The sequence below is a fragment of the Chiloscyllium plagiosum genome, chromosome 24 (genome assembly GCF_004010195.1).
Source record: "Chiloscyllium plagiosum isolate BGI_BamShark_2017 chromosome 24, ASM401019v2, whole genome shotgun sequence".
Classification (NCBI taxonomy): Eukaryota; Metazoa; Chordata; class Chondrichthyes; order Orectolobiformes; family Hemiscylliidae; genus Chiloscyllium; species Chiloscyllium plagiosum.
In genome coordinates this window covers 4,945,040-4,961,423 of record NC_057733.1, presented here as the reverse complement: position 1 = coordinate 4,961,423, position 16,384 = coordinate 4,945,040, and the positions used below count along the sequence as shown (strand labels likewise).

General features: G+C 45.9%; 1 protein-coding gene across 8 annotated transcripts in view; it reads left to right on the top strand.

Annotated features, from left to right (window-relative positions):
- The window catches only part of mospd1 (motile sperm domain containing 1), a 68,607-nt gene that overhangs the window by 23,352 nt on the left and 28,871 nt on the right, over window positions 1–16,384 (top strand). The window contains exon 6 of one of the 8 annotated variants that reach the window (XM_043714357.1): window positions 5,679–6,281. The exons of 6 other annotated variants lie outside the window; for them this stretch is intronic. In XM_043714357.1, the coding sequence (XP_043570292.1) occupies window positions 5,679–5,683 (5 nt within the window). In that variant the 3' untranslated portion in view covers window positions 5,684–6,281. Of the gene's footprint in view, window positions 1–1,569; window positions 2,154–5,678; window positions 6,282–16,384 lie in introns of those variants that run through there. One more of the 8 variants, XM_043714354.1, reaches the window with a different exon arrangement.

Here is a 16,384-nt window from a genome sequence, read left to right as displayed (position 1 = left end):
TCAGCACTGCCTTCCTAACCTGCAATCTTCTTCCTGACCCCTCCGCCCCCACCCCAGTCTGACCTATCACCCTCACCTTGACCTCTTTCCACCTATCACATTTCCGACATCCCTCCTCCCTACCTTTTATCTTAGCCTGCTGGACAAACTTTCCTCATTCCTGAGGAAGGGCTTATGCCCGAAACGTCGATTCTCCTGTTCCCTGGATGCTGCCTGACCTGCTGCGCTTTTCCAGCAACACATTTTCAGCTCTGTCTCACAGACGAGTCCAGCAGCAGCCTGACATAATTATACTTAGGGACTCACACCTAAAAGACAATGTTCCAGACGCCACCATCACCATCCCTGGATGTGTCCTGTCTCATTGATGGGATAGACCCAGCAGAGGTGGCAGCACAGTGGAATACAGTTGGCAGGAAGTTTCCCTAGGAATCTCAATGTTGACTCCGGACCCCATGAAGAAGGATATTGGCCAAATGCTGGCAAGTGGGACTAGATTAATTTAGGATATCTGGTCAGCATGGATGAATTGGACTTGAATGGTCTGTTTCCATATTGTACATCTCTGTTGACTCTAAATCCCGTGGCTTTAGGTTAACGCGGGCAAGGAAACCTGCTGATTACACGCACTGTCTGTCCTTGGCTGATGAATCGATACTTCTCCATGTTGGTGAAAGTGAGGATTGTAGATGCTGGAGATTAGAGTTGAGAGTATGATGCTGGAAAAGCACAGCAGGTCAGGCAGCATCCGAGGAGCAGGAAAATCGACGTCTCTGCAAAGGAAGCATCGATTTTCCTGCTCCTTGAATGCCGCCTGACCAACTGTGCTTTTCCAACACCACACCCTCTACTTTTCCATGTTGAACAACTCTTCAAGGAAACGCTGAGGGTGGCAAGGCACAAATTGTACTCTAGGTGGGGAATTTCAATGTCCACCACCAAAGGTGACTCAGCAGCAGTATTACTGATTAAGCTGATCTGGTCCCATGGGGCATAGCTGCTAGCCTGGGTCTTTGACAGGTGGTGAGGGAACCAACAGAGGGAAAAATATTCTTGAACTCATCCTTAACAATCTGTTGGCTGCATTTGTATCTGTCCATGATAGTATCAGTAAGTGTGACCAGCGCACAGTCCTTGTGAAGATGAAGTCCTGCCTTCACATTGAGAATACCCTCCATCATGTTGTGTGGCACTATCACTGCTAAATGGGACAGACTTTGAATAGGTGGGCGGCACGGTGGCACAGTGGTTAGCACTGTTGCCTCACAGCGCCAGAGACCCGGGTTCAATTTCCGCCTCAGGCGACTGACTGTGTGGAGTTTGCACATTCTCCCCGTGTCTGCGTGGGTTTCCTCCGGATGCTCCGGTTTCCTCCCACAATCCAAAAATGTGCAGGTCAGGTGAATTGGCCATGCTAAATTGCCAGTAGTGTTAGGTAAGGGGTAAATGTAGGGGTATGGGTGGGTTGCGTTTCGGCGGGTCGGTGTGGACTTGTTGGGCCGAAGGGCTTGTTTCCACACTGTAATGTAATGTAATGTAATCTAATCTAATCTAATCTAAAAAAATCAGATCTAGCAACTCAAGGCTGGGTATCCATGAGGCATGGTAAGCCGTCAAAGGCAACAGAATCGTACTCCAAAACCCATAACCTCGTGGCCCAGCATATTCCCCACTTGACTATTACCATCAAGCCTGGGGATCGACACTGGTTGAATGGAGAGTGCAGCAGCACCATGCATACCTGAAGATGAGGTGTCAACATGGTGAAGCCACTAAACTGGACTACATGTATGCCAAACAGCATAAGCAGCAAGTGATTAACAGAGGCAAGGGATCCTCTAACCAGCAGGTCAGATCTAAGCAATGTAGTCCTGCCACAGCCAGTTGTGAATGGTAGTGGATGTTTAAAAACTCATTGGAGGAGTGCGCTCCACAAATAATCCCATCCTAAATGATAAAAGAGCCCAACACATCAGTGCAAAAGATAAAGGCTGAAGCTTTTGCAGCAATCTTCAGTCAGAAGTGCCGAGTGGATGATCCATCTCAGCATCCTCCGTGGTCGCCAGTACTACACACACCAGTCTTCAGCCAATTCAGTTCACTCCAAGCGGTATCAAAAAAAGTTAGAAGAACTGGACACTGCAAAGGCTTTGGGCCCCAACAATATTCCAGCAATAGCACTGAAGACTTGTGCTGCAGAGCTTGCTGCTCCCCTAGTCAAGCCGTACTAGTAGTTATAACACTGGCATCTATCCAACAGTGTGGAAGTTGCCTACGTATGTTCTGTACATAAAAAGCAGAATAAATCTAACTCGGCCAATTACTACCCTGACAGCCTACTCTTGATCATCAGTAAAGTGATAGAAAGTGTCGTACCTGCTCAGCAATAACCTACTCAGCGACGCCTAGTTTGGGTTCCACCAGGGCCACTCAGCTCCTGATCTCATTACAGCCTTAGTTCAAGCATGGATAAAAGAGCTGAATTCCAGAGAGAAGGAGAGAGTGACAATCCTCGATATCCAAGCTGTATTTGACCAAGTGTGGCATCAAAGAGCCTGAGGAAAACTGGAATCAGTGGGTATTGGGGCAAACTCTGCAGTGGTTAGAGTCATACCTGACACACAGGAAGATGATCGTGGTTCTAGTCATCTCCGCTCCCAGGATATCTCTGCAGGAGTTCCTCGGGGTGGTGTCCCAGGCCCAACCATCTTCAGCTGCTTCATCAATGACCTGCTCTCCATCACAAGGTCAGAAGTAAGGACGTTCACTGATTCTACAAATGCCTGACTATGACCATCACCAATAAAAGGCCGAAGGGTGACCTTCTGGACGTTTATAAAATCACGAGGGGCATGGATAGGATAAATAGACAAGGTCTTTTCCCTGGGGTGGGAGAGTCCAGAACTAGAGGACAAAGATTTAGGGTGAGAAGGAAAAGATATAAAAGAGACCTAAGGGACAACCTTTTCATGCAGAGAGTGGTGAGTGTATGGAATGAGCTGCCAGAGGAAGTGGTGGAGGCTGGTCCGGTTACAGCATTTAAAGAGCATCTGGATGGGTATAAAAAATGACCCTGTGTGAAGGGTCAGTAAGATAATGTTTTATTTTCGGTTTTCAATCTCTCCTCACAATTTAGAGCAGAGGGGATGAAAGCTAGGGCAGTTGCATGCCCCTGTTGCAGGATGTGGGAGGTAAAGGTCACCACTGGGGACTCTGCTGACTTCACCTGTGAGAAGTGCACCCAACCCCAGCTCCTCACAGACCGTGTTAGGGAACTGGAGATGGATGAACTTTGAATTGTTCGAGGCTGAGGCGATAATAAGAGAGGGATGTAGGGGGGCAGTCACACCTAAGTTACAGGATAAAGGGAGCTGGGTGACCACCAGGAGAGGAAATGGGAAGAGGCAGACAGTGTAGGGACCCCCTGTGGCCATTCCCCTCAATAATAAGTATACCGTTTTGGATACTGTTCTGTTGCTCTGTGGCTCAGAAGGGAAGGGGGGAGAATAGGCGAGCAATAGTGATAGGAGATTCAATGGTTAGAGGAACAGACAGGAGATTCAGTGGTCACGAACAAGACTCCCAGATGGTATGTTGCCTCCAGGGTGCCAGGGTCACGGAGGTTTCTGATAGAGTCTACAGGATTCCTAAGGGGGAGAGAAGGGAGCCAGAAGTTGTGGTACACATCGGTACCAATGACATAGCTAATTAAAGGGATGAGGACCTGAAAAGTGAATATGAAGAGTGAGGTTGGAAGCTAAAAGGCAGCTCAAGTAGAGTGGTAATCTCAGGATTGCTACCAGTGTCTTGGGTGAGTGAGGCTAGAAACAGACACTGAACGAGTAGATGGACAAGTGGCCTCAGGGCTGGTGTAAGAGGGAGGGCTTCAGACGTGTGGATCATTGGGATACCTTCTGGGGAAGTTGGGACCTGTACGAGAAGGATGGGTTGCACCTTACCTGATGGGACACCAATATCCTGGGCAGGAGGGTTGCTCAAACTCATTGTGAGAGTTTAAACTAGATTGGCAGGGGGTTGGGAACCATAGCTACAGATCAGATGATGGAGTAGGTAGTAAACAGGCAGATACTCTGGGCAGAGAGTCTGTGAGGAGGGATGGACAGGTGATAGGGCAAAGGTGCAGTCAGTGCGATGGGTTAAAGCATGTCTATTTTAACACAAGAGGTGCCAGGTGATGAACTTAGAACATGGATCAGTACTTGGAACTATGATGTTGTGGCCATTACGGAGACATGGATATCACAGAGGTAGGAATGATTGTTGGATGTTCTGGGGTTTAGATGTTTCAAAAGGAATAGGAAGGTAGGTACAAAAGGTGGGGGAAGTGGCATTGCTATTCAGGACTAGTATCACAGCTACAGAAAGAAAGGTTGTTGGAGAGGGTTTGTCTACAGAGTCAATATGGGTGGATGTCAGAAACCGGAAAGGAGCGGTCACTTTAATGGGAATTTTCTACAGACCCCCCCATTAGCAGCAGAGACATGCAGGAGCAGTTGAGAAGGAAGATTTTAGAAAGGTGCAGAAGTAACATGGTTGTTGTCATGGGTGACTTTAACTTCCCTAATATTGATTGGAACCTCCTTAGTTGAAAGAGTTTGGATGGAGCAGTTTTTGTCAGGTGTGTCAAGGAAGCTCTCCTGACTCAATATGTAGATAAGCTGACTGGAGGGGAGGCCATATTGGATTTGGTGCTTGGCAACAAACTATTGATGATTACCTGTACTTGGGAAACAATAGTTTTATAGTCAGCACCTGGAGGCTTCCTGCCTCTATTCCTGGTGAAGGGCTTTTGCCCGAAACATCGATTTTCCTGCTCCTCGGATGCTGCCTGACTTGCTATGCTTTTCCAGCACCACACTGATCTAAACTCTGGCTTCCACCATCTGCAGTCCTCACTTTTGCCTTTGTGAGGGGCGGGTCATGGATGAAGGGCTTTTGCCCGAAACGTCGATTTCGAAGCTCCTTGGATGCTGCCTGAACTGCTGTGCTCTTCCAGCACCACTAATCCAGAACCTCACAAACCTTGTTGAATTCTTAACAATTTGACAAAACACATTCATCAACGTAGCGCAGTGGATATGGTCTACATCGATTTTATCAATGCATTTGATAAGATTTCTCATGGTAGACTTCTTCAGAAGGTAAGGAGGCATGGGATATGGGGAAATGTGGCTGTCTGGATACAGAATTGGCTGGCCCATAGAAGACAAAGCTTGGTGACCAGTAGCGTTCCCCAAGGATCTGTTCTATGGCTTTGCTCTTTGTGATTTTTATAAATGACTTGAATTAGGAAGTGGAATGGTGGATTAGTAAGTTTGTTGATTACATGAGGTTTGGTTGAGTGGTGGATAGTGTAGAGGGCTGTTGTCGGTTGAGTGGGACATTGACAGGATACAGAACTGGGCTAATAAGTGGCAGGTGGAGTTCAATCTGGAAAAGTGTGAAGTGATTCATTTCGGAAGGTTGAATTTGAATGTAGATACAGGGTTAAAAGCAGGATTATTGGCAGTTGGAGGAACAAGAGCCCCTTCTATTAATACGATATGTTTAAATTGATATTGGCCAAGTGCTGGCAAATGGGACTAGATTAGTTTAGGATATCTGGTCGGCATCAATGAATTCACCTGAACTGTCTGTTTCTGTGCTTTGTCTCTTAGAATAAGAGAGATATAATCTAACCACTGCCTCTTCACAATCAATGATGTTACCATCATTGAATCCGCCACCAGCAGCATCCTGAGGTTTATCATTGGCCAGAAACTCAACTGGACTCTCCACATAAAAAGTGGCTACAAGAGCATGTCAGAAGCCAGGCAAGTAACTCATTTTCTGCTTCCCCAAAGCCTGTTCACCATCTACAGGGCATGAGGCAGAAGTGTGATGCAGTACTCCCCACCTGCCTGGATGAGTGCAGGTCTAAAAACACTCAAGAAGCTAGACACAATCCAGGACAAAGCAGCCCACTTGATTGGCGCTAGATCCACAAGCAACCCCTCCCTCCACTACTGACCCTCAGTGGCAGTAGTGTGTACTATCCACAAGATGCTCTGCAGAAATTCACCAAAGATCCTCAGAAAACACCTTCCAAACCCATGACCACTTCCATCTAGAAGGACCAGGGCAGCAAACATATGGGAACACCCACCACTTTTAAGTTCCCTTCCAAGCCACTCGCCATCCTTGTTTGAAAATACATCGCCATTCCTCCACTGTTGCTGAGTCAAAATCCTGGGGTTCCCTCCCAAAGGGCATTGTGGGTCAACCCACGGAAAGTGGACTACAGCGGTTCAAGAAGGTAGCTCACCACCACTTTCTCAAAGGCAACTAAGGACGGGCAATGAAAGCTGGCCAGCCAACAACGCCCACATCCCATCAATAATTTCAAAAAAAGGAAGCCTCCATGGATGCATTTAACAAATTCAGTTCCATCTCAGTCACTGGATCTAAGGAAGTTCCAGTCAATATTGGGAAAGTTACAATTACCCTCAACAACAACTCTGGTGTTTTTATGTATTTCCATCTATTTTTCTATCTCCTACTGCCTATAGGGAGGCCTATAGTATAACCCCGGTAGCATGATTGCACCTTATTCCTGATTACCCATATGATCACTGTATCAGCCCTTTAAAATGTTTTCTTAATGCAGCTGTGACATTCTCTTTAATCAGTGATGCAACTCGCCCATCCCTTTTACATCCTGTCTATCATACCTGAAGCATCTAAACGCTAGAATGATGCGCAGCCCTTCTCTCAACCAAGTTTCTATAATGGCTGCAACATCTTAGTTCCATGGCCAAAATCAGGCTCTAAGCTCATCTTGGTCAACTTACTTAAAGAAGTATTTTAACTGGAGATTTCATTGAGAGCAGTTCAAAGGATGTAACCCAGGGAAATTCATGCTCCCTGTGTGGCTGAGTTGAGCCTGTAGGGAGGATGAGCAAACTAACACTAGTGCAGTGATACAGGAAGCTATCCAAGAGGGGAGAGAAAAGAGAGATGTAGTTGTAATTGGGGATTTATAGTTAGGGGAAAAGACAATGTTCTTTCTTGCCTGGATCGAGAATTCCAAGGACTACATTGCCTGCATGGTTCAGGATATCTCATCTGGGCTACAGAGGAACTTGGAGTGTGAGGGGACAATCGATTTGCCTTGGTCCACATAGGTACCAACAATATAAGTAGAAAGAGGAAATATGCTGAGGAAGTATGAGCATTCTAGGGACTAAATTAGAAAGCAAACCAAAAAGGTAATAATCTCTGGACTACTACCTGAGCTACCAGCAAACTGGCACAAGGTTGGAGGAAGGTTCAGCATTGAATCCCTACATTGTGGGCACAGGCCATTCAGGTCAGTACCAGCTCTTCGAAGAGCATCCCACCCAAGACTCTCACCCCTACCCTATCTCTGTAACACTGCATTTCCAATGGCTAACCCACCTAGGATGCATATCCGTGGACACTAATGGGCAATTTAGCATGGCCAATTCACCTAACCTGCACATCTTTGGACTGTAGGAAGAAACCAGAGCACCTGGAGGAAATCTACACAGCCATAGGGAGAATGTGCAAACTCCACACAGATAGTTATCCAAAACTAGAATCAATCTCGGGTCCCTGCTGCTGTGAGGTAACAGTGCTAACCACTGAATCGCTCTGCCGCCCTATTATTAAAGTTTCCAGAGCAAGTAATAGGACAGAGTACAGAAAGGCACAACAGATAAGGGGACAAGTATGAAGTGGGGGGTGGGTGTCAACACAGGACTGAGACTGTTGTACTTAAATGCACACAGTATGAAAAACAAGGTAAAAGGGCTTTTAGCGCAGATTGAAATTAGCTGGTACAATGTTGTGGGTATTACAGAGACATGGCTGCAAGGGGAACAGGGCTGGGAGCTAATTATCCAAGGTTATAGACCATAAGACATAGGAGCAAAAATTACGCCATTCAGCCCATCAAGTCTGCTCTGCTATTCAGTCATGACTGATAAGTTTCTCAACCTTATTTTCCCCATAATCCTTGATCCCTTTGATACTCAAGAACCTATCTATCTCTGTCTTAAATATTCTCAATGACCTGTTCTCCACAGCCTTCTGTTGAAATGAATTTGCTACTCTCTGACCTAAGAAGCTTGTCCTTCTCTCCGTTCTAAAATGTCTTCCCTTCACTCTAAGGCTGTGCTCTCAGGTCCTAGCCTCTCCTACCAATGGAAACATCTTCCCACCTTCCACTCTGTTCACACTATTCATTACTCTGTATGTTTCAATTAGATCCCCCATTCTTCTAATTTCCATTGAGTGTGGACCCAGGTTCCTCATATGTTAAGCTTTCCATTCCTGGGACCATTCTCATGAACCTCCTCTGAACACACTCCAAGGCTAGTACAATCTTCCTGGGATATGGGGCCTCAAAAGTACATTCCTGCTTTTATATCCTCTCAAAACAAATGTCATCATTGCATTTGCCTTCCAAACTACTGACTCAACCTGCAAATTTACTTTGAGAGAATCCTGGACGAGACCTCGCAAGTCTCTTTGCACTTTGGATTTCTGAATTTTCCATTTAGAAAATAGTCCATGTCTCTCTTCTTCCTACCAAAGTGCATGACCTCACATTTTCTGATGTTATATTCCATCTGTCACTTCTTTGCCCACTCTCCTAACCTGTCCAAATCCTTCTGCAGCCTCTGTCTCCTCAATGCTACTTGTCACTCTACCTATCTTTGTATCATCTGCAAACTTAGCCAGAACGCCATCAGTTTCTTTATCTAGATTGTTAATTTATAAAGTGAAAAGTTGTGGTCCCAAAACTGAGCCGTGCAGAACCCCACTTGTCACTGGCTGCCTTCCTGAGAAGGACCCATTTATCCCCACTCTCTGCTTTCTGCCAGACAGCCAGGCTTCTGTCCATGCTCGCACCTTGCCTCTAGCATCTTACATTGTAGCCTCCTGTGTGGCACCTTGTCAAAGGCCTTCTTGAAGTCCAAGTAGATAACATCCATTGGCTCTCCTTGGTTGAAGCTGTTTGTTAATTCCTCAAAGAATTCTAGAAGATTTGTCAGGCATGACCTCCCCTTGATGAAACCTTACTGATTTTGCCCAATTTTACCATACACTTACAACTATTCAGAAATCTCATCCTTCACAACAGATTTCAGGATCTTAGCCACAACCAATGTTTGGCTAATCAGCCTATAATTTTCCTTCTTTTGCCTTCCTCCCTTTTTAAACAGGGGTTTCACGTTAGTAATTTTCCAGTATGCTGGGATCCTTCGTGATTCTAGCGATTCTGGAAAGATCACTAACACCTCTGCTATTTCTTCAGCTATCTTCCTTTGAACTCTGGGGTGTAGTCCAGCTGATTTATCCACCTTGAGGCCGTTCAGTTTCTCGAGCACTTTCTCCTTGGTGATGGCCACCATACTCAACTGTGGCACCTCATTCTCTTAAATATTTGGGATATTACTCGTGTCTTCCACCATGAAGATTGACGCTAAGTAATTATTCAGTTCCTCAGCCATTTCCTTGTTCCCCACTACTATCTCTCCAGGATCATTTTCCAGCCGCTGAATGTCCACTTTTGCCACTCTTTTGCCCCTTGTAAGTACTGAGGGATAGGATCTATTTATATTTAGAAAAGAATGGGCTTATCAGTGATAGGCAACATGGTTTTGTGCGGGGGAGATCGTGCCTTACCAACTTAATAGAGCTCTTCGAGGAAGTGACCAAGTTGATAGATGAAGGAAGGGCTGTTGATGTCATATACATGGACTTTCGTAAGGCATTTGATAAGGTTCCCCATGATAGACTAATGGAGAAAGTGAAGTCACATGGTGTGCAGGGTGTTCGGACTGTCAGAGAATACAGGAGGATATTGATAGACTGGAAAGTTGGGCGGAAAAGTGGCAGATGGCTTTCAATCCAGATAAATGTGAGGTGATGCGTTTAGGCAAGACTTGTTCTAAAGCAAATTACACAATGTTTGGAAGAGCCTCGGGAGAAGTTGATGGGCAGAGAGATCTAAGAGTGCAGGTCCATTGTACCCTGAAGGTTGCTACACAGGTGGATAGAGTGGTCAAGGAGGCATATGGTATGCTTGCCTTCATTGGACAGGGTATTGAGTATAAGAGCTGGCAAGTCATATTAAAATTGTACAAGACATTGGTTCAACCGCATTTAGAATACTGTGTGCAGTTCTGGTCGCCACATTACCTGAAAGATGTGGATGCTTTGGAGAGGGTGCAGAGAAGGTTTACGAGGATGTTGCCTGGTATGGAAGGTGCTAGCTATGAAGAGAGGTTGAGTAGGTTAGGTTTGTTTTCATTAGGAAAAAGGAGATTGAGGTTTACAAAATCGTGAAGGGTATAGACAGGGTGGATAGAGATAAGCTTTTTCCCAGGGTGAAGGATTCAATAATGAAAGGTCACGCTTTCAAGGTGAGAGGTGGAAAGTTCAAGGGGGATACACATGGCAAGTACTTCACACAGAGGGTGGTGGGTGTCAGGAACGCGTTGTTAGCAGAGGTGGTCGAGGCAGGCATGGTAGATTCATTTAAGATGCGCCTGGACAGATGCATGAGTAGGTGGGGAGCAGAGGGTTACAGATGCTTAGGAATTGACCGACAGGTTTAGATAGCACATTTGGATCGGCTCAAGTTTGGAGGGCCAAAGGGCCTGTTCCTGGGCTGTAAATTTTCTTTGTTCTTTGTATATCTAAAGAACCTCTTACAGTCTTCCTTTTTGTTACTGGCTAGCTTACCCTCATTATTTAATCTCCCTTCATATTTCTTTCTTTGTTGCCGTCTGTTGGTCTTTGTAAGCTTCCCAATCCTCTGGTTTCCCACTGCCCTTTGCCGCATAATATGCTTTCTTTGTTGCTTTTATACTATCCCTGACTTCCCTAGTCAGCCATGGTTGCCTCGTCCTCCCTGTACCATGTTTCTTTTTCCTCAGGATGAATCTCTTCTGTGTCTCCTGAATTACTTTCAGAAACTCCTGCAATTGCTGTTCCACTGTCCTTCCTGCTGGGCTCCTCTCCCAGTCAATTCTACCCAGCTCCTCCCTCATGCCTCTGTAGTTGCCTTTGTTCAGCTGTAATACTATTACCTCTGATTCTATCTTCTCCCTCTCAAATTGCAGAGTAAATTCTATCATATTATGATCGCTGCTTCCTAAGGGTACCTTTACCTTAAGCTCCCTTATCAAGTCTGCCTTATTGCACAACACTAAATCCAGTATTGCCTGTTCCCTAGTGGGCTCTGCCACAAGCTGCTCCAAAAAACCATCTCGTAGACATTCCACAAATTCATTTTCTTGCAATCCACTACCAACCTGATTTTCCCACTCTACCTGCATATTGAAATCCCCTATGATCACTGTAATTTTGCCTTTCCTACACATCTTTTCTTTCTCCTGGTGTATCTTGCACTCTAACTTCTGACAATTATTTGGAGGCCTTTCATAACTCCAGATTTGGTGTTTTTACCTTTGTGGTTCCTCAATTCTACCCACACAGATTCTACACCATCTGACCCTACTTTTTTCTTACTATTGATTGAATTTCATTTCTTACTAATACAGCAACCCCATCCCATCTGCCCACCTGCCTATCTTTTCAGTAGAATTTATATCCTTGAACATTCAGTTCTCAATCCTGATCCCCTTGTAGCTACATCTTTATGATGCCCTCCTCGCCATACCTGCCAATTTTGATCTGTGCCACAAACTCATTTAGGATATACATCCTATTGAAAGGACAGAACCCCACTGGTCCTCACCTACCACCCCACCAATCTCCATGTACAGCGCATCATCCGCCGTCACTTCCGCCACCTCCAAACAGACCCCAGCACCAAGGATATATTTCCCTCCCCTCCCCTACCAGCCTTCCGTACAGACCACTCCCTCCGCCACTCCCTTGTCAGATCCACACCAGCTACCGACCCAACCTCCACTCCCGGCACCTTCCCTTGCAACCGCAGGAGGTGCAACACTTGCGCCCACACCTCCCCCCTCACTTCTCTCCAAGGCCCCAAGGGAAACTTCCATATCCGCCACAGATTCACCTGCACCTCCACCCACATCATCTACTGCATCCGCTGCAGCCGGTGTGGCCTCCTCTATATTGGGGAGACAGGCCCCCTACTTGCGGAGCGATTCAGAGAGCACCTCTGGGCCACCCGGACGAACCAACCCAACCAACCTGTGGCACAGCATTTCAACTCCCCCTCCCACTCCACCGAGGATATGCAGGTCATTGGACTCATCCACCGCCAAACCACAACAACCCGACGGTCGGAGGAGGAGCGTCTTATCTTCCGACTGGGAACACTCCAACCGCAGGGGATGAACTTGGACTTCACCAGTTTCTTCATCCCCCCTCCCCCCACCTTGTCTCAGCCGGATCCCTCCAGCCCCGGCACCGCCTTCCTGACCTGCAGTCTTCTCCTCGACCTCTCCGCCTCCACCCTACTCCGACCTATCACCCTCACCTTGACCTCTTTCCACCTATCACATTTCCAACGCCCCTCCTCCAAGTCCCTCCTCCCTACCTTTTATCTTCTCCTGCTGAACACTCTCTGCTCATTCCTGAAGAAGGGCCTGTGCCCGAAACGTCGAATCTCCTGTTCCCTGGATGCTGCCTGACCTGCTGTGCTGTTCCAGCAATAAAGTTTCAACTTTGATCTCCAGCATCTGCAGACCTCACTTTCTCCTATTGAAAGGACAGGCAGGTGGGCAGAGAGGCCGGGGTTGCCTTGTTAATAAAAAATGAAATTAAACCATTTGCAAAAGGTGTGGTAGAGCCAGAAGGCATAGATTCTGTGTAGGTAGAGTTGAGGAACCGCAAAGGGAAAAAAGATTCTCTTAGGAGTTGTGTACAGGTCTGCTAACAGTGGTCAGAATGTGGGGAAGAAAATAAATCAGGAGATAGAAAAGGCATGTAAGAAAGGCACTATTACAGTAATCGGGGGTTTCAATATGCAGGTTGACTGGGAAAATCAGGTTGGTAGCAGATCTCAAGAAATGTGTGAATGTCTACTGCAGTGCAGGTCAGCCATATGGATCTCATAGAATGTATTCCCTGATTGGGTCTGTTAACCTGGTCCAGTCAGGAAGCACTGGCTGACATAAAAAGGTTGAGTGTCAGAGATACTGACACTCAAGGGTCTGACTTTATGAGGCAGAATTATAGTCAAGGACAGTTCGTGGGTAAATAGAGTGATTTGGTGATGGAATAGAGGCCTCCCTGAAGTAATTTCAGTGGGTATGAAAGTAAAGCAGAATCCTGAAGAACCTCACTCACAACAGTTGCCTTTGAGTTGGGATAAGCATTACCTTACGTCCTACCGTTATTTGGGAAGCTTGACTCATTCGACCCTGCCGTTGAGGACTGGACCCAGTACGGGGAAAAAGTGGTCTACCTTTTTCCAGGTAATGATATTGTGACAGATTAAAAAAACAACAAATAATTCTCCTGACAGCCTCTGGAGCTTCAGCTTTTTCGGTCATTAGGAGCCTAAATTTCCCTGAGGCACCAGATGTTCAGAAGTTTCAAAAATTAATTAAGGAATATTATGACCCAAGCCGCCTCTAATTCTGAGATGCTATTGCTTTTACCCCGGCAATTCAAGAGCCAGGGGAATCCATGTCAGGGTTCTTGAGTAGTTTAAGATGACTGGCAGAAGCTTGTGAATTTGGCTTGATCTTTAATGAAATATGCTTTGAGACCATCCAGTATGTGGGAGTAATGATGTAACTATGTAAAAGCACCTACTAGCTGAAGCCCAACTGGACTTCAAACAGACGCTACAACTGGCTTTGTCATTGGAAAATGCAGCAAATGGACTATATGATTTGCAGGCTATTCCAATGAAAGTGGAGACCCTCGCCAGGTCATTGAGATTGGAGGATACCACTTGAGTGCAGGCAATTGCATAGCCTCGCTCAGGACATATCCTGAACAGCGGGGCTCTTGGTCAACCCACAGTAAAACCCTGGAATAAAGCTCCTGCCAAACAGTTAAAATTTTCTTCAGAAGCATGAGCATCAAGCCATTGTATTTGTTGCTGGTATGTAGACATGAGACAGCAAAAGAACCTTACTACTCCTGAACTGACTAAGAGAACTGAAAGGTCAGTATCCAGGAGAGTGCACACTCTGAAAAGTCCACCTACGTCTGGTTTGGAACAGTTAAATTGCATAGCACCATCCAAATCGGAACCAGTCAAGACCAACATCTGGTTAAATGGTCCTCTGGTTATGATAGACATCCATGCTGGCATTGATGTATTATTGACAGCAGAACCATCTTTTAGTAAAATTCACCCTGGACTCCACCCTTAACTTTGTGCTAGACCTCGGTTCAGCTGAGAACCGAAACTTGGGAGCTTTTACAGATTTAGGGTGCAACTTTGTTTCTGGTCACTTATGAAAAGCAGCTGGTTCAGTTGCCAGTGATTATAGTAAAAGGCTTGGGTGCAAGCTTAATGGGGCAACATTGACTACAAGAGTTTCACCTAGATTAGCTCAAAATTTCTCAATTAGGAAATGGCTGCCTGAGGGAAGTTCTAATTAAATGCTTGAAAGGTCTAGGAACTATCATAGAACATAGAACATTACAGTGCAGTACAGGCCCTTCGGCCCTCGATGTTATAGAGTCATAGAGATGTACAGCATGGAAACAGAACCTTTGGTCCAACCCGTCCATGCCGACCAGATATCCCACCTGCCAGCACCCGGCCCATATCCCTCCAAACCCTTCCTATTCATATACCCATCCAAATGCCTCTTAACTGTTGCAATTGTACCTCCACCACATCCTCTGGCAGCTCATTCCATACACATACCACCCTCTGCGTGAAAACGTTGCCCCTCAGGTCTCTCATATATCTTTCCCCTCTCACCCTAAACCTATGCCCTCTAGTTCTAGACTCCCCGACCCCAGGGAAAAGACTTTGTCTATTTATCCTATCCATGCCCCTCATAATTTTGTAAACCTCTATAAGGTCACCCCTCAGCCTCTGACGCTGCATGGAAAACAGCCGCAGCCTGTTCAGCCTCTCCCTATAGCTCTAATCCTCCAACCCTGGGAACATCCTTGTAAATCTTTTCTGAACCCTTTCAAGTTTCACAACATCTAAGTTTCACAACATCTTTCCAATAGGAAGGAGACCAGAACTGCACACAATATTCCAACAGTGGCCGAACAAATGTTCTGTACAGCCGCAATATGACCTCTCAACTCCTGCACTCAATACTCTAACCAATAAAGGAAAGCATGCCACACGCCTTCTTCACTATCCTATCTACCTGCGATTCCATTTTCAAGCAGCTATGAACCTGCACTCCAAGGTCTCTTTGTTCAGCAGCACTCTCTAGGACCTTACCATTAAATGTATAAGTCCTGCGTAGATTTGCTTTCCCAAAATGCGGCACCTCGCATTTATCTGAATTCAACTCCACCTGCCACTTCTCAGCCCATCTGGTCAAGATCCTGTTGTAATCTGAGGTAACCCTCTTCGCTGTCCACTACACCTCCAATTTTGGTGTAATCTGCAAATTTACTAACTGTACCTCTTATGCTCGCATCCAAATCATTTATGTAAATGACAAAAAGTAGAGGACCCAGCACCGATCCTTGTGGCACTCCACTGGTCACAGGCCTGCAGTCTGAAAAACAACCCTCCACCACCATCTTCTGTCTTCTACCTTTGAGCCAGTTCTCTATCCATGTGGCTAGTTCTCCCTGTATTCCATGAGATCTAACCTTGCTAATCAGTCTCCCATGGGGAACCTTGTCGAACGCGTTACTGAAGTCCATTTAGATCATATCTACTGCTCTGTCCTCATCAATCTTCTTTGTTACTTCTTCAAAAAACACAGTCAAGTTTGTGAGACATGATTTCCCATGCACAAAGCCATGTTGACTATCCCTAATTAGTCCTTGCCTTTCCAAATACATGTACATCCTGTCACTCAGGATTTCCTCCAACAACTTGCCCACTACCAAGGTCAGGCTCACTGGTCTATATATCCCTGGCTTGTCTTTACCACCCTTCTTAAACAGTGGCACTACGTTTGCCAATCTCCAGTCTTCTGGTACTTCACCTGTGACTATCAATGATACAAATATCTCAGCAAGAGGCCCAGCAATCACTTCTCTAGCTTCTCAGAGTTCTCGGGTACACCTGATCAGGTCCTGGGGATTTATCCACCTTTAACCGTTTCAAGACATCCAGCACTTCCTCCTCTGTAATCTGGACATTTTGCAAGATGTCACCATCTATTTCCCTACAGTCTATACCTTCCATATCCTTTTCCACAGTAAACACTGATGCAAAATATTCATTTAGTATCCCCCCCATTTT